The sequence below is a fragment of the Ctenopharyngodon idella genome, chromosome 22, assembly GCF_019924925.1.
Source record: "Ctenopharyngodon idella isolate HZGC_01 chromosome 22, HZGC01, whole genome shotgun sequence".
NCBI lineage: Eukaryota > Metazoa > Chordata > Actinopteri > Cypriniformes > Xenocyprididae > Ctenopharyngodon > Ctenopharyngodon idella.
In genome coordinates, this window is record NC_067241.1 from 20148234 (window position 1) to 20170462 (window position 22229).

General features: G+C 36.6%; 2 protein-coding genes across 4 annotated transcripts in view; both read left to right on the plus strand.

Annotated features, from left to right (window-relative positions):
• Window positions 1-11023, plus strand: part of dvl1a (dishevelled segment polarity protein 1a) — a 44041-nt gene extending 33018 nt beyond the window's left edge. For both annotated transcript variants that reach the window (XM_051879087.1, XM_051879088.1), the window contains exons 5-15: window positions 1-87; window positions 1013-1106; window positions 1184-1253; window positions 1364-1503; window positions 3228-3304; window positions 3406-3473; window positions 3595-3672; window positions 3770-3904; window positions 4000-4167; window positions 5089-5307; window positions 8341-11023. The exon at window positions 1-87 is cut by the window's left edge and continues 52 nt beyond it. In XM_051879087.1, the coding sequence (XP_051735047.1) occupies window positions 1-87; window positions 1013-1106; window positions 1184-1253; window positions 1364-1503; window positions 3228-3304; window positions 3406-3473; window positions 3595-3672; window positions 3770-3904; window positions 4000-4167; window positions 5089-5307; window positions 8341-8876 (1672 nt within the window). In that variant the 3' untranslated portion in view covers window positions 8877-11023. The remainder of the gene's footprint in view (window positions 88-1012; window positions 1107-1183; window positions 1254-1363; window positions 1504-3227; window positions 3305-3405; window positions 3474-3594; window positions 3673-3769; window positions 3905-3999; window positions 4168-5088; window positions 5308-8340) is intronic.
• Window positions 11024-17781: 6758 nt separating this feature from the next.
• Window positions 17782-21383, plus strand: tnfrsf9a (tumor necrosis factor receptor superfamily, member 9a). 2 transcript variants are annotated; one of them, XM_051879096.1, is made up of 9 exons: window positions 17782-18019; window positions 18339-18479; window positions 19285-19401; window positions 19557-19694; window positions 19803-19872; window positions 19989-20059; window positions 20149-20184; window positions 20289-20438; window positions 20551-21383. In XM_051879096.1, the coding sequence occupies exons 2-9, from the start codon at window positions 18341-18343 to the stop codon at window positions 20679-20681; spliced, it is 852 nt and encodes a 283-aa protein (XP_051735056.1). In that variant the 5' UTR covers window positions 17782-18019; window positions 18339-18340; the 3' UTR covers window positions 20682-21383. The 2 variants fall into 2 exon arrangements, with proteins under 2 accessions (XP_051735056.1, XP_051735055.1); XM_051879095.1 differs by having other exon boundaries at window positions 17790-18019; window positions 18336-18479.
• The last annotated feature ends 846 nt before the right edge of the window (window positions 21384-22229 follow it).

Below are 22229 nucleotides of genomic sequence, written 5' to 3' on the forward strand. Positions count from 1 at the left end.
TGTTTGCTATGACAGTGCTTCAGTGATGAGCAGCGAGCTGGAATCCAGCTCTTTCATAGAAAGTGAGGAGGATGAGGATGCCAGCAGGTCAGACATGAGGGATTTCATTTCCCAAGAAAAATTCTATTTTAATTTGTTTGGGTCAGAGTGAATGATTCATTTCCTTTTAAACAATGAATGTCCTTATTTGCCCAGTGGCATGATAACATCAATATCTAATTTAATTTGTGAAGCTGGCCAAAAAATTTAATATGAATGTTATGTTTAAAATAAAATAAGAAGTATGGTTTGTCAATCGATTTGAATTTTGATTTAAAAATCTATTTAATCATTTTTTTCATAGTTAATGCATTTATGGCTGATATTAAAATTCTGCATTTTGTTTTAATAAAATAAAAATAAAACACTAAATGTTTTAAATGTTACAAGTAAATTATCACAATATAATAATGTACAGTATGAAGATGGATAATCATTTTAATATTTAACACTGTAACAGTGAATTAAATTCTCAGTTTATTGAATTCTGTTTATTAAAGTTAGAAAAAAATCTAAAATCAACCTAAATAAATTAAAATAAATCTCTTATGTTATATTATTATATTTTAACTTATGTAACCATTATGATATTAATATGTTGTGCAAAGCAAATATCCATTTATGGTTTTAATTAGATGGATGTTTTGCCACTAACATGCACATTAGTCCTCCTCTGGTGTTCGAATAATCTTCTCATTGGGTTTTATTTTTAAATTAATTATCTGTAAAGAATCTCTTTGTCAGTTTTCTGAGAAGCTTTTTGTGTGTTTGTGTGTGTAACACATCAGTGCCAGCCAGAATAAAATGTCGAATTAAAATAGATGACCCTAATTTTAATTGAGAGCCAAATTGAGAATTACCCTCAAAACATACAAATCATAGTTGATCATGTTTGGCCACAAAAATAATGCATTAATAGCTTCATAATTACATGTTGCTTCATTAGTGTTGACCTCTGCCCTGACTTCCACAGACTTAGCAGTTCGACCGAGCAGAGCTCTTCATCACACCTCATGCGTAGACACAAACGCAGGCGACGAAGACAGAAAGTCACCAAAATGGACAGGGTGAGAACATGGAGGGAAACACATATCTACACATTAATGTTTGATCCGTACTAATCTTTTGTATGTTCTCTTGACAGTCCTCATCCTTTAGTAGTATTACAGACTCCACAATGAGCCTCAACATTATCACAGTCACTCTCAACATGGGTAAGAACTTATTCACTAGTTCACTCTCTTCTTTTTCCCATCATTCATCACTGTGCCTCCCCCATCTCTAAACACATCATTGAAAACGGCCTTATCTCTCTTTTTCACAGAAAAGTACAACTTCCTTGGTATCAGTATTGTGGGTCAAAGTAATGACAGAGGAGATGGGGGCATCTATATTGGCTCCATTATGAAAGGTGGAGCAGTGGCGGCTGATGGCAGGATTGAGCCTGGAGACATGCTGTTACAGGTGAAGGGATCAGCAGTCTGGAACCACTTTCTGAGTGATCTAATGCATTTTTAGGAAGATTAAAAATGTTAGAATGTGCATTAAAATAATTACCAATATCCACAATGTTACTTAAAGTCCATCTAAAAATGTAAGATATTTGAAAGAAGATATTTGGGAAATTAGGACAAACTATTGTTATTAACTTTCTATGAAATGTGATATCACCAGGAAAATCACCTTAAATATGTAATTGTGTAAGTGCAATTTACGCTTGACATGATTCCGTTAACAGAACTGAAACTGGCCTGTTATTGTAAGTCTCTTCTGTTTTTTAGTTTCTAAATGCACTTTTGAGGGATTGTTTAGTTGGGTCGCCTCCCTGTTTTGTTGACTTATTGTGCTCCTTTCCCTTTCCTTCTTCCTGAAGGACATTGTGGTCATATCAGTTGTCATTTACCGCAGTGGACAGTATGGTGCTTTCAACTCTTTTGTCATTTATTTACATAACAAAGGGTTTTTCCTCAGCCTGGTGATCTCAGATTCTGATTAGAGATTATAATGTTAATGACCCTGTTTTATTAGGTGAATTTTGGTCAGTGCTGTCATGAGATACAGTATCATGTATGTAAACAAACATCATTCAGCTTGGTAGATTGAGACATTGGCTCAGTAACGCTGTTGTGCTGTACAGTAGGTTTTATCAAGCCATTCTTTTGAAGGATTAAAAATGAAAATTCTGTCTTTATTTACTCACCATTTTGTTCCAAACTCATTTGACTTTCTTTCTTCAATGAAACGCAAAAGAAGATATTTTTTTGATAATGTCCTGGTCACACTTTTACTGTACTTTTAGTACTATAAAAGTGCACTACAAAAATAGTCCATATGCACTATTTTTATATGATATCATTATGTGAGGAGTTGTTGTTGACTTAGATTTTGGTCTGTTTGTCACACAAAGCTGTCAGACTTCAGAATATAGTGTACAGCAATTTGGTCTACTTTTATGATACATTTATCAAGCTTTTTTTAAATTTATTTTGGAGCTTAGTAGCCCCAGTTCTCTTTCTTTTTACTGAAAAGAGTGGCCAGGATTTTCTTCAGATGTTCACTTTTTGTGTTCAAATGAAGAAACTAACAGTCATGATGACTTTGCTACTTGTAATCATGTGAGTTTGTAAAAAAAGGTGGGTAAATAATAATATAGGTGTACAGTCCCTCAAATATAAATATATTTTTTAATAAATCGATTGGGGAAATAAGTGTTATTGTATCTACAAATAATGCAATAACAATTTCTTACGCTGCCTTCACACGGGGCGTTGCCGTTAACACTTCTCATTTACTTTGAATGGGTGACGTCATGCATTGCCGAACTGAATTGTGAGTTCCTTCGCGTTGCTTGCGGGAGAAGTTGAAGATTTCCCAACTTTTCAAGCGCCAAAGCAGGCGTCAGCCAATCAGATCGCCTTATGCAAATTCCCTAGCGCAGACTCTAGCCAATTGCGTTCATGCAACACCGGAAAGTAATGTGATTGGCTGTTATCACTACAACAGTCGCATCAGCACAAGTGTCAGACACGCCCTCTGTCAAACGTTGACGTCGACGCCCCGTGTGAATGCAGCGTTATAACTCCATGTTGATTTATTTTGCAAAATAGTTGCTTTTAAACGCATAGAAACTTAATATGATGTAGTGCATCAAAATGATGGGAGGTTTAATTCAATTGTAATTTCCTCAGGTGAATGATGTGAACTTTGAGAACATGAGTAATGATGATGCTGTCAGGATTCTACGGGAGATCGTATCTAAACCTGGGTGAGAGATGGTGCTACACCTGAAATTAGTGGTACACATTCAGTAAAGCATGTCATAATGCTCTCTTTAACATTGCTTCATGTTTCATTTGTCCTCTACAGGCCAATAAGCCTAACAGTGGCAAAATGTTGGGACCCCTCTCCTAGAAGCTACTTCACCATCCCTAGAGGTACCTACTGCAAATTATAGACATGAAGAACCATGCTGCATTCATCTAGTTCATTTTTGTATGAATTTTGTATTGTATTAACTTGGATTGTAATTACATTCTGCTCCTTGTCTGTCCTCAGCTGAGCCAGTGAGACCCATTGACCCTGCTGCCTGGATCACACACACTACAGCACTTTCTGGGCCGTACCCCCATTATGGTATGATCACATTCGCATACCATAAAGAGGTCATCTGTTAGTTATATAATGGCTGATTTGTCATGCTTAACACTGTTGTTTCTTCCTCAATTCACAGAGTTTGATGACCTTCCACTTTCTGTGTCAAAAACAGACATGGCAACTATAGTAAAAGTAATGCAGCTACCAGATTCAGGCCTGGAGATCCGAGACCGAATGTGGTTAAAGATCACTATAGCCAACGCTGTCATCGGTTTGTGTTATTCTTTGCTGTGGTTGTATATTGCAAACATTTGGTATAATCAATGTATGTAATTGTGCTATTTTTCCTCATTCTCTGTGTTTCAGGGGCTGATGTTGTTGACTGGTTGTTCTCTCGGGTGGAGGGCTTCAAAGACCGCCGTGATGCCAGAAAATATGCCAGCAGTTTGTTGAAACATGGCTACCTGAGACACACAGTCAATAAAATCACCTTCTCGGAGCAGTGCTACTACACTTTTGGAGATCTCTGCCAAAGTACAGTCAACACACATTTGAGTTGATCATACACTGTTTAAAAGTTTGGGATTTTTCAATCTTTTTGAAAGAAGTCTTACACTCACCAAGGCTACATTTCTTTGATCAAGAATACAGTAAAACTGTAATATTGTGAAATATTATTACCATTCAAAATAATGTTTTCTATTTTAATATATTTTAAATTGTAATTTATTCCTGTGATGGCAAAGTTGAATTTTCAGCATGAATTTTCTTCAGTGTCACATGACCCTTCTGAAATCATTCTTATATTCTGATTAGTTGCTTAAGAAACATCTCTTGTTATTATCAGTTTTCAAAACAGTTGTGCTGCTTAATATTTTTGAGAAAAATTACTTTTTTCAGGATTCTTTAATGAATAGAAATTTCAAAACAATTTATTTGAAATAGAAATCTTTTGTGACAATATTAGCACTGTAGCACTGTTGCCTCATAGCAAGGAGGTCTCTGGTTCGCATGTTCTCCCTGTGTCCACGTGGGTTTTCTTCCGGGTGCTCCGGTTTCCCCCACAGTCCAAAAACATGCAGTATAGATGAATTGGAAATGCCAAAAATTGTCCGTAGGTGTGCATGTGGAGTGCCAAGTCATAGGGATTTTGGTGACCTACCCCAGAAAAATCATCACCAAGAAAATTCATTGGCAGTCTCTTGTGTGTGGCGAGAGATGGCCAATAAAATCACCAAGAGTCGGATACGACTAAAATGGTTAATTAATAAATGATATATCTTTACTGACCCCAAACTTTTGAACACTAGTGTACCATTAAGAAGTTAACGTAAGATCTGGCCAAAGGTCAAAGATTTGGTGCTTAAAACCATAAAGTGTCATGATTAATACTATAATAAAAAATGACGTGAAATATAAATCATTTTAATGTTATTAAAATGTGTTTGTTTTCAGATATGGCTTCTCTCAATCTTAATGAGGGATCCAGTGGTGGCGGCTCTGACCAAGATGGTCTCGCTCCTCTTCCTCCACCAGGAACCAACCCCTGGCCCCTCGGTGGGCAGCCCTACCCCTACCCAGGTTACCCCACTCCTCCGCCAGGCTTTCCTCCTGGATACTCGGACCCCTGCCACAGTTTCCACAGTGGCAGTGCAGGCAGCCAGCAGAGTGAAGGTTTGTGTGTGAGAGATAGAGAGAGCGCAATAAAAGATGCACTGATGGATAAAAGGGAAAAACCCCCGCTACGCACAATCCCGTGAGCTTCCTGTGTGACTTTTTCTTTCGGTTTTATGAGCTCTCGATGATGTTAAGCAACAAAAACAGTGCCGTATTACGTTAGTTACTACTCAAAAGATTTTTTAGGGGATTAGATGGAATTTATTACAGTTAAAAGGAAACCATCAGTAGGTTTATTGTAAATGTGTGTGTAGGATGTTGAGGTACAATACTACGTTTCATGCAAATTGAGTTTTGCTTTCAGTACCTGAATGAAGGGATCCAGCCAGAATGGCGTCAATGACACAAGACTAGTAAACCATGTGCTAATGTTTGCATGAAGAGGGATAATTTTGTAACACTTTTTGGTTTTGCCCATTTATTCAGAAAATAGTTAACCTAAAGATTTAAAAATCAACCATTTTTGACATATTAGCAGTCGATACTTACGTAAATTAAATACATACCTAATTAATTAGTCAGTTAAGTTAAGCTAGGAGTAAACAAAGCCTGATGTTACATTTATAACACCCTTCCTGTAAATGAAAATGATCTATAATGTAAATGATTATATTTTATGTATAATGCTAGGCAAGATACAAAATACAATCAAGCGAAAGGCATATTATTAGTTAAAGATTTAGGACATACTTTAAAACTGACCCTAGACTATATGTAACCACACAACACGCATGACAGTATTGAAAATTAAATACATTTAATAAACATTAAACCCTAAAGACACACTAAACAAACAGGAAAAATTCTGATTTTTTTATTTTTTTTTTGTATTAATGCTACCAAATCAAGTCCAAAACAACACAAAAACCTTTTAAGGAAAGATAATTTATAACTAGATAGAAAAGTTTGTTGAAAACAAACTTTGAAGTTGGCTTGAGAAAGCCAGAACAGAAAGTTTGAAGTAACTTTAAGTAGTTTTAGATAGATAGATAGATAGATAGATATTAGCATTTCATATATATATATATATATATATATATAGAATAATACAATAATAGTAATCTATCAATTAATTTTATTTAACTCACTCAAAATATTGCCGATTGTTAGACTCTGATATTTTGGGAGATGGAGAATTGATTTGTCTTTATCAATGTTACATTTTTTAAGTGTTTCCTTACTTAAAAGTATATGACAATTTATTGATTTAAAGAGTAAATAAGCTAATGAATAAATAAATATATATATAATGAAATCTGGTTTAACAGTAAGACTAAATAATGATCTCAGATGCCAACTATTTTCATTTTAATCATTCCATTTCCAGTGCATTATCATTGTCGCTGTATTCAGTTGGATATTCCATATACTGTATGTGGTATGGCAAGAGTTTTAAATCATTTTTATTCTGCTTATGCCACCCTTTGCATAAATATGCATGGTGGATTTAGTACAGAGCTGGGAATGTGTATCAGGAATTATGCAAAGGTCGTCAAGCTAAATTAATTTTTAACACCAATCCAGCATACTCCGGTTTGGTCGCTTCAGGAGGCATAACTTATGGTGGCATAACAGAAACTGAGATACAGGGTTGGGTGACGTTTCATAATTATGATATTTCCTCTGTTTTTGCTGGCCGTCTGTAGACTGATGGAAATTTTCTCCTAGGCACAGGGAATCCGGTAAGCTTAGCACTTCCATTTAAACTTTCTGCTCCACCTCTTTTTTTTTTTTTGTCATCTTGTTAAACCAGTGGTTTGTTGTCATATGGCATATGACACATTAAGATGGCCATTGTGACTCCCCAGCTGTGTTGCTTGTTTGTGTCTCTTGTGTGGGCATGTACAGTTCTTTACCTTCATTGTGCATGAGAATCAGTCCGATTCTCATCTTTTGAAAAGTTATTTTGCAATCTGCTTTTCTCTATTTGCCAAAATCTGAATCAACTAGTTACAGTAAAAAATATTTCCATGATACTGTATGATGTGAGCTGAAGCTTATCAAATTTGGGAGTGCTTTGGGAGTCGACTGTATTGACTCAGTCCATGTCATTTTTGACCTATCCTTCAATGCTGACATTTTTAAAAACACATAACTGAAACAAAATCTATCTTATTTGTGCCATATTGTTTATTTGTTACTCATGTATTGATGTTGTAAAGCAGCCTCATGGTATTGCTGTCCTTTACACCCTGTCCTAACCAGGTGTGACACAACAACACCACAGCCAATGAGAGCAGAGATAAAGAGCGTAAAACTAAGAACATGTACCTTCCATGATGCCTCTAGAGACAGCGTCCTTTTTTACGCTGTTCCTTGTCAGACTTAGGGAATTTGTTTTTGTTTTTAATATTACATATTAAATATTTTAAAATATTTTGGCCATTTTTGCCTTTTATTTTAATGGGACAGTTTCAGGAGAGATGGGAAAAACGTTGCTGCATGACATTAGGGATTTGTTCTGTTTATCAATTTCCACAATCAGTCTCTCCTGATGTTTGATATACACTACCGTTCTAACGTTAGAGGTCTATTTTAAAATAGAATTTATTCCTGTGATGGTAAAGCTGAATTTTCAGCATCATTACTCCAGTCTTCAGTGCCACATGATCACATGAGAAATCAGTTTGTTAAAGAAACATTTCTTATTAATGTTGTACTGTTTGTACAACAGTTGTTTTTTTGTTTTTTTTTTAACCTTGATACATTTTTTGAATAGAAAGTTCAAAAAGAGTGTCTTTACTGTCACTTTTGATCAATTTAATGCATTCCTTGCTGAATAAAAGTGTTAATTTCTTTAAAGAAAAAATAAATCTTGACCCCAAACTTTTGAACGGTAATGTACAAGAGAAATGCAGCAAAGGAATCAAGCAACTAACCAAATGGAGATTTGTTTGTTGCGGCTGATAGAACGGAAATTCGGTTAACATGGAAGAAATGGCTGTCATTGCTTGTCGAGTCTGGTTAGCATATGGTTTTTTGAGAAAAATAATAGTACTTTTGTCCAAACACATTTCTTTTCCTTTTCAGGTAGCAGAAGCAGTGGCTCCAACCCCAGCGCTGGGAAAGGACGGAGACCCTCCCCTCGAGAGAAGGACCATAAGGCGCCGTGCTGTGGGGGCAGCGAATCAGAACTGGGCACGTGGGTCGGAAGGAGGGGTGAGAGGGCACCCAGTCAGCTGAGTCATCAAAGCCACAGCCGCTCTGCTGTCAGTCAAGCCCACTCCAGCCACAGCTACACTCACTCTGGGTACAGTCTTGGCCAGTGTCACAGTGTTTCGCAACATAGTCACAACTTCACCTACAGCCACGCCCCTTTCATTCAGCCCAATCATCTGACCTGTGCCCACAGTGAGAGAAGTCACGGCTCTTCCTACGGCCCGCCGGGTCTGCCCCCTCCGTACTGCCTTGCTCACCTCGCCCCCAAAGCGGCAGCAAGCAACAGCCCACCCGGGGCTCCACCCGTTCGGGAGTTAGGAAACGTCCCCCCAGAACTCACGGCTAGTCGGCAGTCTTTTCAACACGCTATGGGCAATCCTTGTGAATTTTTCGTTGATATTATGTGACAGGACAGTGCCTTCAACCCTTTCAGAGCACAAGGCCTAGTTCCCACAGTTTGCTTCATGAATTTTTGCTACTGACGATCCCTGCACTGAGAATGCACAAACTGACAGCCCGATTTAAATTACCCAATAATGAAAATTGTCATTTACTCTCATTTATCCTCATGTTGAGTTTCTTCCTTCTGTGGAACAAAATAATCGGTGTTATTGTTAATTACAACTAAAAAACTATCGTTTCAATAAATCAGAAAAATATAAACAGTAGATTTATATAAGAGAACATTTAAGCTTAAAAAATGTAAACGAAAATTAGACTTAACAGCAACTGACAGAAATGCAAGTACTGAAATGATTAAAACTGAAATAAAAGATGTATTAAGGCTACATAAAAATATAAAAATAAAAAAGCACTAAAGCACAAAAACTAAAATTCAGATGACAAATATAAAAATGAAACTATAATCAAAATATTAAAAACTATTTAGTATATAAATAATACTAAAAAGCACAGTACAAATTAAATTTGTATCTTTTTTTTCATATAATGAGAGTGAATATGGACTAGGGCTGTCAAGCTTTAAAATGACAAAAAAAAAAAAAAGTATCAAGTCATCCATAAGAGCAGTGTTTCTCAACTCCAGTCCTCGGGACCCACTGCTCTGCACATTTTGTATGTATCCCTTATTTAACGCACCTGATTCAGATCATCAGCTCTTTAGGAGAGACTCCATGAACTGAACTGAGTGTGTCAGGTAAGAGAGACATACAAAATGTGCAGAGCATTGGGTCCCGAGGACTGGAGTTGAGAACCACTGCATGAGAGGAAGGAGACCATTTTTTAAAATTCATTGTAAGACTTAAAATATAGCATTATATGTTACATGGACTACTTCTATTTTACTTTTATTGTGCTTTTCTGTCATTTTGGAACTTGACAAAAATAGCCCCCTTTCACTTCTGTTATTTGGAATATAACAGCCAGATATATTTTGTGTTCAAAAGAAGAGAGAAAGTGTTTGAAACAACATGAGAGTGAGCAAATGACAGAATTTTCATTTTTAGGTCAACTCTACCTTTAACATCTATTCATTATTTAGATCAATGAAGGACACTAAAAAAGCACAACTGCAGAGTTCATTTACACTCTGACACAAAAAACTACAATACTTTAGCAGCAGCACAAGATAACACAACTAATAAGCTTTTTAACAGGAAAGTCAGTGTATCAGACTCTCTGCTTTTTATCCTGAGCTGCTCTTCACTTTGCACAAGTTACAAGTCAGACAACTGGCCTGACAGCTCTTAACACAGTCTGTACTTTTAAATGTATCCATGCGCTGGATTATTTTTTTTCTTACACCGTTGTATTTGACTTTGCATTCGCAGAGTCATAACCCTGACAATCAGACATAATAATGACAACTGACGTCCCTAAACATTGCTGAATGTATTGTCTTGTGAGACTACAACTCCGCAAAATTCCCGCATTATAGCATGTTAAGCTATCATTAAATAAATGCTCGGACTTGTTAATGTTAGACTCATGGTTGCCAAATGTTTCCTCTAAATGTACATGATAGATTTTAAAGAATAACAAACAGGTGCTTTTCATAGAGTCTGTGAACTGACTGTTCAAACGTCACCAGTTGTCTTAGTATTTACCACTGTATTACGAACATCACTGTACAGTTAATGCAGTAGTCTGTTATGAGAGTGGTAGTAGGCCCTGTAAGTTAAAACATAGATGATATTTAAAGAGGCAGATAGGTTAACCAAAGTCCCTTGGCAATTAGTGAATCGTGAACTTTGTTCTAGTTGTTTGCTGGAGGAAAAGCTGTTTATGGTCAAGTTTACTGGTAAAGCAGTGAGGTTGTTGTCTAAGAGCATACAGTATGTCCTTGTTTGTAATGTTCTGTTCCATGAAGTGACCTATCTGCCTGAGCCAAAACAAGAAAGAGACACAGTTTCTGTCAAGCACTTTTGGAATATAATTTATGGGCCCTTTAGAATGAAATGCTGATTGCAGTGAAAGCTGTTTGCTTTTTTGTTTCTTCACAAAAGAGGAATAATAAATTGTAAATAGGATAGCATATATATTATATAAATATATATATAAAACCGAGAAAATAAATTTTATGTATTAAGAAGTGGCCAGCCATTGTCTTGAAGTTTTTTTTTATTTTGACACTCAAAAACACAGCTTGTTCACTCAGGCCGCTTTTCCACCGAACGGTTCCAGTTATATTTCCACTTGAGCTTGATTCGGCACGGCGCGATTACAAACAGTCCTCTGCTGGAATGCGTGTAGTGACGTCGTCACTCAGGATTGGTCACTTATCTGCTGCCTGGCTACTAATTTCTCTGTAGCTGCCCGAGCGCACTATTTAAGCTAATCCAAGTTAATAATAAAATTAAAAGAAATATCTGTTCATCCTCCGTAATGCGGTCACTACATGCATCTCATTCCGTCTGTAAACACTTCCGTTATCAAGGCAAAGACTGACACGTTTGTATTACATTCCAAAGAGCTCCGTTATCAGTCCCACATATCCATACCAGCTGGGCCCATGTTGATACGGAATGCAACGGTGAAGCAATGAGAGCGGTTTGGCCCAACTGTGGAAAAGTGAATAAAGTTTCGCAATGTGGGTTTTCGCAGCCATAGACGAAACTTGCAGTGAACAAGTTCTTAAATTAACCAGTTTAATTCTTAGTGTGAAGAACATTTTGAAAGTCTAAAGAACCTTTTCCACTATAAAGAAATGGAAAGGTTCCATGAAGGTTCTTCATGGAATCATAGATGCCTATAAGGAACCTTTATTTTTACGGTAAAAATAAAAGTAAAAGTAAGCTTATCTTGATCCACTGTCTGGCACCATCAAGTCTCCAGTATTTCCTAAAACATTGGAGTGTCGGGTAAATGCTTTAGGAGGTGATATCATCTTCACTATCTGATGTTTTTTTTAGCATTAGCTGAGCCATCACAACGCCAGATCATTTTCATTGAACAGATGTCTCCTGTCTACTCACTATGGTCCAAGATGTTACATTTTATTAAACAAGCTGTGTTGTCTACGTATCTGGTGTTATGAAACTTGAGAATTATTTTTACATCTCTGAAGCATAGTTTCTAATGGTGGTCATACCTCCGCTGAGCTTTCGTGGAGTAGCGGAACAACATATTTTCCATTCTGAACCAATGACTATACATCATATCAAAAGTTTAGTTTTGAGATAAACTTTTCTAATCATTTGTGACACCATTTGGCAAAGAAATGAAAAGTTGAAACAGAAATGAAACAGAAATGTGAATACCTGACATATCTGAATATCTTTTATTCACACTTAATAGTGATAATGCATGTAAATTACATTTCTTAGTAACTGTTCTAAATGTTCTGCCAATGCCTGTTACTCCTCATAAACTGTAAAGTTTTTTTGAAGAGAATACTTGATGGTAAGTCTGAGACAGCATTCTGAAACACTTACTGGCATACATACATGTGTGTTTTCCCTGCTGTGTATGTGTAAGACATTTGCATGAGTGTGCTGTTGACTACTGCAGCTTTGTAGTACGAGGAAGTGACACATCTTCTGTAACTTTTAACATTGAGCCCTTTTGATTGTGTTCTTCAGAGACAACAAACAAAAATACTTATCATTTAAAAAGGGAGGGAAAGTGTCAAGTGGAAAGAACAGATGCTGATGGTGATATTTAGCCTTGGTGTGACACACAGATGTATATCTCTTGTGTCTTTAGCAACGTGTATGCAATATGTGCCAAGTTTGATACTTAGAGGGTTTTTCTTCTGCTTTTTTCTTCTTCTGGCCACTTCAAATGACACCCAGACAGAGTTTTTTAAATGATTCGTGTTGCAAATGACGCGATTGAAGTGGGTAGACGATGTCATTTAACCTTAATGAAAAGGTTAAATGTGGGGGTGTGATGTAATGTAGGAGGACGCGAGATCACTAGCTTCCTGTTTTAGTTAATTACATAATATTTTAGAATAGCACTGAATTTAACCTAATTTCTGTAAAATGATGAGACTATAAGCAAAACTAAAAGGGAAAAGGTGATTCAATGAGATGCTGTCTGGAAGTATCATCACTTTTGTTATTGGATATAAAAATTAGTGAATGTTTAAATGCTGATTGTGTTAATTATGAAGGCTGCACTTCTGGGTATCTTTAGTTTGACATTAGTGCAACTACCAGGCTGCTAAAACTAAGTCATAGAGATGTTTAGCCACATTCTATTAAAAAACAATGGCGTTCCTCTCAGATGAGCTGTAGATGAGCGCATCTGGTCACACGGGACAGTCTGCAGCTGTGACTATATGGCCCATGACTTCTAACTTATATGTCTGAAAAAGAAACTGCTATATCACTTGACTCTGTTTCAATGTGTCACTGTCTGTAAGATGAGATGATCTAATGCATGCCTGGAGGTTACAGTTTCCTGCATAGTAGCATTTCAGGTAAGTGTTTTTCCCATTTTCTTTTCCAATTTGTAATCCATCCTATTTCCTCATTTCTCAACTTGTTAAACTATGTCTTTTGTCATAATTTTAAAGGGTTAGTTCACCCAAAAATTAAAATTCTCTCATTAATTACTCACCCTCATGTCATCCCAAGACCTTTGTTCATCTTCAGAACACAAATTAAGATATTATTGATGAAATCCAAGAGCTGTTTTGATGTAAAACGTGGAAGAGCTGAACGTAAACAGCCTAAGAAAAGATATTGTTGTACAAAGTCATTATTTTTGTTTTGTTTTTGCGCAAAAAAAGTATTCTCGTTGCTTCATAAAATTAAGGATGAACCACTGTAGTCATGTGGACTATTTTAACCATGTCTTTAGCACCTTTCTGGGCCTTGAAAGTGGTGGTTAAATTGCTGTCTATGGAGGAATCGGACAGCTCTCGGATTTCATAAAAAATATCTTAATTTGTGTTCCGAAGATGAGCATGGAAAGACATGAGAGTGAGTAATTAATGACAGAATTTTCATTTTTGGGTGAATTAACCCTTTAATGCTTAAGCTCTTTAAAGATTCTGATTGGTTGTTAGTTTTTTTTTTTCACTAATCAACTGGAAAAAGATATCATTCCAACGATATCGTGCCATTATAGTTGTTGTGTGCTATTATTAATAAAAAAAAAAAAAAAACTTTTTAAAACTATATCGTTATCGTTATTCACACCAAGAACGATAACTACAATCACTATATTAGCATCCACACCAATGCACGATTAAGTTGTTTATTTTAAGCACACTCAGCAGTTATGTCGTCTGCAGATTTTGCACTCACATGATAAAGCCGTCTCTGACATTTAGTGAACAACAGACATGATGGCACCAGAGCTTCACAACAGACATTCTTTTGTCCCACTTTGATTAATACAAAAAAGGACCCTCAACGGTCTCAACGCCCTCAACTAAATGACTATCAGAACTGCCAAAGGTGGAAGACAGGAAAGATGACATCAACGGCCCATTGATGATAGGCTAATCTTATCACGAGTTGCCTTTGTTCACCTCAGCCGTCCATGCCTGAGTTCAAGGTGTGAATGACCATGGACTCCTAGGGCTGCCAAACTGGTTCTGGCTAGACCACAGCAAGAACAAAGAAATGCTCAGAAAGAAAGACATTTTCTAAAGACATATTGGCTTAAAATCACCAAAAATGGACAGGAATACTGTAAGGAACATACATCCCTTTTACATCCTTTTACTCATCCAGGAAACTGTGCATACACAGTGGAAACCATACCTGGAATAAAAGCCAATGCAACTGCACCCACTGAGACAGAAGTGTGATAGCTCAACCAATTCACATCAAGTTTGGACTCTACGCTGCCACAAGGACTTTGAGAAAGGCTTGAAAAAGAAATAAAGCATTTCCAAGGTCCTAAAGACATTGTTTTAATTAACTGTGTATTTTGGGACAATACAACCAGTTTCACAGGATGAAAGGTGGGCGTGTTAAGGGACGGACACCTGGAATGCTGTGACTCAATCACATCACAACATTAGGAAAGGTGGGGATTTGTAATCCCCTACCCAACAGGAAGGAATAAAAGCTTCCCCAATTGAACAAACCCTCGTTCTGAGTTTCTGACCTGACGAGGGAAGAACAACAGCACGACCAAGGTTAGACTCTTGCGAGTAAACCTTTCACCGCACAGATCTTCAAGCAGCCCAACTGCTTCTGCAGAGGACTTTGACTCCCGACCTGCATTACTCAAGTACCTCCAACCTACAGAAGATCCTATGGATCAACCACCATCTGACCTACAGTTCTCTGGATTGCACAAAGGCCTCAGTGCAGCTCTGCAGCTGTTGGAAAGCAATCCAGTCTCCCACTGCACACGGAAGGATACCAGTGGACAACATTTCCCATTCCCGGACTGATCACCTGACCAAGTGAATCGTAAATATAAGCTAAGCTAACCAAACCTTTTCCCAAAGGCCGTGGCATTAGGTTGTTGCTAAATAAGATTGCTATTTGTGTAGAGACTGTTTATCTAGGGTCCGCGCACACAGATAGATACATTAGACACGTTATCTGTATTCATAGTAAATGCTTATTTGTTATTTTTAATACCAGCATCCAGAAAGACCACAATTGACTCCCTCATTGACTGCTAATTACCCTTTCATTGCTTCATCCAATCCATTGCTCATCTACTTGGCATTCAGTTGTGTTGACATCCATTTGTGTTGTAGTTTCTGATTCAATTTTCTTAGTAGTTTAGTCATTTTCCTTCGCAGTATTTAGTGAGTGTGATATTTTACTCTTGTATATCTTTTTGTTAATAAATTCATTTTATTGCAAACTGTCATTCTTGTGTTGATAATCAGAGGCTCTACGAGCTCGCCCGAATCTCACTAAATCCTTCAGATTGGTCAGATGATAAACTTCCTCCAATTTATAAAATTCTAATTCAATCAACAATCTTTCATGATTGTTCTTTATTGTCAAGGTGAGAATCCTGACTGGTGCCCCGAAATATTGGTAGGAATCATCTGACTCAATATTAATATTAAGACCATAAATAATTACATTTGTGGTGCCCTCATATGAGGCTAATCCAAAATCACTACAGACATAGGCCTGCAAGTGCCAAAATAAGCTATTTTTCATGGCTTATTAATGCTCAATACACTTAAAAATAATGTCACATTGCCCATCTCGGTGAGTATTAACGTAAACACAGCTGTAAACAGTTCAGGAAGAATGTGTGACAATATTTTGGATCCCTGAGTGCGTCAGGTCTTAAAGTGACAGCAGCCTAATAAAAGTGCCGCTCTCTATGCTGTTATAGTTAATCAAACAACAAAAGACAAAGAGAAAATCACTTACTGCTCTTGACTGATTACCTAGTGTAAATTTAAATTAATAATCTGTATTTATTTTTTACAATGAATGAAGATTATCCAATATTATTTTAAATTTGATTACTTTGTTTCTTTATTCAGTTGTGAATACTACTGTTAGACCTATCTGAAAAAAATAAAGTCTATTTTATGTGTATTGTTGTTCCAAAATTACCCCATTGTAACAACCCTGAGATCCAGGGGGTGGAGACGTGTAGGTTTAGGCTACATCCACACGAAGCCAGAGCTTTCCCTATCCGATCTTTTTTTTTTTTCCTCACCTCAAGAAATATCTGCGTACACACGAAACCACTGAAATGACTCTGTGAATCAGTGACTCGGATCTCCTATCAAACAGCTAAACTGCTGAAATCATGTGACTTTGTCGCTCCGAGTCACTGATTCGATTCGCAAAGCTCTGAAACAGTGTTTTGAAATCGGCCCATCACTATATTGTTGAAAAGTCATTATTTTGTTATTTTTGGCGCACAAAAAGTATACTCGTCGCTTTATAATATTAAGGTAGAACTACTGAACACGCATGAACGGTTTTAACTATGTTTTTAGTACCTTTATGGATCTTGAGAGAGGAAATGTCATGGCTGTGAATGCAGGCCTCACTGAGCCATCGGATTTCAACAAAAATATCTTAATTTGTGTTCCGAAGATTAACGAAGGGTGTGGAACGACATGAGGGTGAGTAATTAAGGACATTATTTTCATTTTTGGGTGAACTAACCCTTTAAATAAAGTTGTTGTTTTTGTTTATTGCGCACAAAAAGTATTCTCGTCGCTTCATAACATTAAGGTTGAACCACCGTAGTCACATGGACTACTTTAATAATGTCTTTACTACCTTTCTGGGCCTTGAAAGTGGTAATAACGTTGCAGTCTATCTATCGGAGGCCAAAAAGCTTACGGATTTCATCAAAAAAATATCTTTGTGATAATAATTTGTGTTCCAAAGATGAACAAAGGTCTTACGGGTTTGGAACGACATGAGGGTGAGTTATTAATGACAGAATTTTCATTTTTGGGTGAACTAACCCTTTATTTATATTAGTTTCATTTATGTATGACTGACAAATATGTATCACATTAAGTTTATTAGTTTGTTGATGTTCAAACTGTGTAATCCAAATGGATGGGAATTGTTTATGCAGTTCACTAATCTTAAATTAAATTCCTTGTGTTGCTGTTAAAAAAGCTAAACGTCACACGTACTGGTTACAATGACTCGGTAATCACCTGATTCAGCCTACATCCACTGTATTTCTTTCAAACTCCGTTCCAAAACCAGGAGAAAAAAGGAAATAAATGAAATATAGGCAAATGAGGAATTGTTGTACCGCAGATAGTTTCTAAATGTGGGTGACACATGGTAATAAGTGCTGCTTATGAGACTTCGCTGCCACTGAGTCATGATGTATCATCAAGCAGACGTCGCATGTTGGCAAAGTACCAGCAACAACAGTCAATAAACATCGTCTTTCGATCGATCTATCGAGTCTTCTCTTTTTTTTCCTGTGTCATTATTTCGCGGTAACACTCCAAGCTCGATATAAAAATGTGTGAGGAGCAAACACTCAGCCACTGAAGACGACGAACCGACGAAGTGACAGAGCAGAGGAGCATTACAGAGAGCGTGGGGTTTATTTTCAGTTGTAAGCCACGCCTGCTTACGTGATCTTAAATCGTGAGCAAGTGGAAACTTCACATGTCAGTGCGCGTTTGCTGCGAGCCAGGACCACTACACTGGAAACAGTAAGAGAAAATTATTTATTTACGACTAATTCATTAATACGAACCATATATTAATAATTTTAACGTCTATGCTACATTTAAAATATTTAAGCAGTTTAGAAGTTTTTGAGCCTGTGTTTCACTGTTGACAAAGAGTTGAATAATACTTTTTTTTATTATTATAAGTAAAAAAAAAAATTAAAATAAAAATATTTAATTACTAATAATTAACTAATAAATAATAATTAATTAATGATTTCCTATAGTTGGTAAATTGTTTTATTTTTCATATATATATATTTTTTTTCTGTTCTTTTCTTTTTTGTGTGTGTTTAAGAAGAAATGCCGAGTGCTTTCCAAGGACTGTACGTCTTGCTGATGTTCAGTCAAGTACTGAACTACACTGTAGGTTCTGACACTGGCTGTGAAGACTGGACATTGTCTGGATCTCATGATGTCTGCTGCAAGAGATGCAAGCCAGGTACTGGTCAATAACTGACAGCGATGTGATGTGTTGTGTAACCTAACAAGATATTTGCAATACTGATATATTCATATGAAAATGTTAGTTTTTACAGAAGTTTACAATTTCATAATTTCCCTTTTTTAAGGGACTTATTGGAATATCGAAGAGGCAAAATTACAGTTTATCCTTGAAATTACACATTAGTGACCAAGTGAAGGAAGTTTCAGATCATTTTGAAAGTGCCACATGAAAAGGATGTGGTTTAGCTCTCAAAGGGAAATCCATGAATTGTTCTGTCGTGAAGATGACTATCATACTCAGCCTCAACCAAAGGGTTGTCCCAACACATTGCACAATATTAATGCCAGAAATCTCGCTGTGAACGAAAATGTAAAGCCTTCTATTCACAAGATGAATGAGATGCTCGGTGGATGTCAGTCTCTATTAGCAGTAATTGTCCTGTTTTGTCATGTCATTCCAGATAAGCAGATGTTTTTTGTTGTGTATGACATCAGACAGTTAAAATTATAATGTATTATAAAAGTATAATGTTTTAACATGATAAGAAAAGTTGAATTACAGTATTTACTGTACATCAGTTTCAGGACTCGCTTCTTGTTATTTGGTACAGCAAATTATAAGTAGTCGCCATGTCACCACTTTTAGCTTATTTTAGTAAATGTCATAACTTTTGTTTGTTTTATATTTTTATCTCCCTCAGACTTCTGTCCCCTTTACATAGTGATAAGAGTGCAGAAGTTATGCATCTGTATTAAATGTGTTTCAAAGCCCTACTGTAAATAGATGCTTGTGGTTGCAGGGAACCGCTTGGTGGAATCATGTGGAAGAGAGCCAGAAAAGCTCTGTACTCCCTGTGAACCTGGCACTTACACAGTCACTTTTGACATGTCCTGTTTGAGATGTACCCAGTGTGTAGGTATGATTCAGTTTTACATCCTCACTGCCACTTCTGTCAAGCGAATGTTTTGCAGTTTGAGAGAACAAATGATTTTGTTGATCTGCATCATCATAAGCTTTAAAATGTACTAGACATCGTTCTAAGCACTAATCTTTTCTTTTGCATGCTTATAGGTGTACAGTTTACACTTAAACCCTGCACTATCAGCAGCGATACTGTATGCGGATGCAAGGCTGGATATCGGTGTGGAAATGCTGAATGTTCTTTCTGTGTTACTGAATGCAAGGAGGGCGAGGAGCCCACCAAAAAACGTAAGAATAGACCCCCTCAGATTAATAAGCTCTGAAGCTGTTCAGCAAGAAATTGCTTGCTGTTTTCTGTTTTATTTTCATATAAATTCTTTCATTTAATGCTTGCAGGAATGTGTAAAAAATGTCCACCTGGAACATTCAATGATAAAGTCCACAGTAGTTGCAGAGAGTTTAAAAGGTAGCGCACAATTACAGTTTTTGTTTTGTTTTTGTTTTTTAAATATAATGTCTGTAAAATTTTATAACTTCTCATTTGCCATAAAACTCATTCAAACTTTCTTATTCATTCTCTAGTTGTCCTGATGGAGAGATTTTGTTCAAAGGAAATGCTACCAGTGACGCTATCTGCAAAAATTCAGGCAAAAGTAAGAAGGAATACAGCAGGAGAACATAAATTAATGTCAAGCAACACACTGCCACATAATTTAATTTGCCTTTTCTGTGTCTGTTACAGAATCTGAACAAGATACCTTACCTGTAAAGAAAGAAGGTAAATGAGAATATCTAGTGTATATATATAATATATATTAGCATCATTGCATGCATATCTTTCAATGTGAGTATTAAATTCTAACCTCAAGGATATTTTTCTAGAACCTCCAGAACAGACAATCTGGCTTCCGGTCTTCATTGCTGGAGGGATGGCAGGGTTGGCTGGCCTTTGTATCATAGCATCAGTGGTTGCATACGTAAAGGCACAAAATAAAACAGAGAAGAAGCCAAAAACTGATAGCACTGACCAAGGTACCATTTAAAACCTGAGTGTCCATTTTGTTCTTTCCTACATGGTGTTCTAGAATAAATCTACCATCGTGATAATGTCTTAACTGACAGTATTGTCATTCCTTTCTTATAGACAACTCAGATGAGTCCAGGATTATGATAGTGGAACAGGAAGACTGTAGTTGCCGTCGTCCTGAGCAGGAACAGGGTGGCAGCTCAGAGTCCATAAATACGCAAGATTCAGAGTCTAAACTCATAGTGTGAGTTCACCGGTCAGCTTTTATTTTCTTAATTGCTACAATAGCAAAAGGAAACTACAGCTGAACATCCACTAAACTGTGAAAAACATTCTTGACTGGGTGTCGATCAGCCATTCCAGCTGGTGTATCGGTGATTGATGGGAACAAAATGGGCATTTTAATGTTCCAATGCACAAAGTGAGCTTTGAATCACATTACTGTATGCATTATTGCCTTTTTCACTTCTGAAGTACAGTGCACCTTAACACAAGATGAAAGGGTTGTTAACGTAGGTGTGCAGTAGCAGACGGTATGTCAACACTTTTATGAGAGTAGGTGTCATCTACTGGTGCTTGCGTCACATTTTCAGGTCAAAGCCCTCTTGAAATACCCTGGTGGGCTTCCCCTCTTTTCTGTTGAAAACAGCACTTTTTTGAAAAATTCTGGACCAAGAACATTGAGACAGAAGAACAATGAGGTTGTTTTACATTGTGTTTGTTTGTTTTTTTTTTGTTCAATTTCTGGGAATCAGAAGAAACTTTATGGTCAGTGATTGACCAAATCATGAACTGCAGTCAAGAAACAACAGTATTGTCTCTCCTGTTGAAACGGAACTTTTGACCTCATTAAGATTATGTGCGTTTTACTGTTTGTGTACATATTAGGATTTAAAAATAAAGAAATAAAATGGCTAACCCAGGCCAATCTAAACTTTGGGATAACAGAATCATGAGTTATCGTTTTCCATTTATTCAGTTTGTTTTTACCCTGGGTTAAGAATAAATCCTGGGCATTTAGGGTTTGAGGTTTCACAAATCCTGAGTTAAAGTTCATATTTGCATTATCAGTATAATTTAATTTACAAACATAGCATGCGAGCTGTTTAAATAAAGGTTTGGCTCACTCGCAAACATTAATTGGGCTATTTACTCCTTAAACAGACTTTTAGAACTTTCAACTGTAAGAATCTCAACTCCAGTTGATGTGTTTCCATCACAGTTTGACATTTTCTCCTTTTATATGCTGAAACAGCGCTTGTGTAGGTTGCCATGGCTGTACAACGCACATGAATATTTAATGAAGTGAGTGCTGTTTAGATTATAATTGGCTGTTTGTTGGCAGTCACGTTCTAACATCGCATCGTTTCACACTGTATACATTTGGCACAGCAATGCTTGTGATTTCGCCAAGCGCTACATGTTCCTGGATCAACATCTTTGATGATCCCAGAACAACATTCCAATCAAGTTTACAGTTTACAACCAGGGTTAGGTGCTTCAACATCAGTGTTATTCAACTATCATTTCCCTCTGATCTTAGGGATATGTTATGGGTAGGGTAAGGTTTAGGGGTAGGGATACATTTTTGAACAGGAATGTTGTTTCAGGATCAACATATTTGGCTGATCCAGGAACATGTCTTACTTGGCAAAACAAAAATTCTGTTAAAAAAAAAAAAAATTCTGTTAAATTTACAGTAAAAAAAAGGTGGTTGCCAGAAATTTACTGTAAAAAATATGGTAGTGATGTTTTAAATTCTATGGATTAACTTATTAATCCAATGAATTATACAA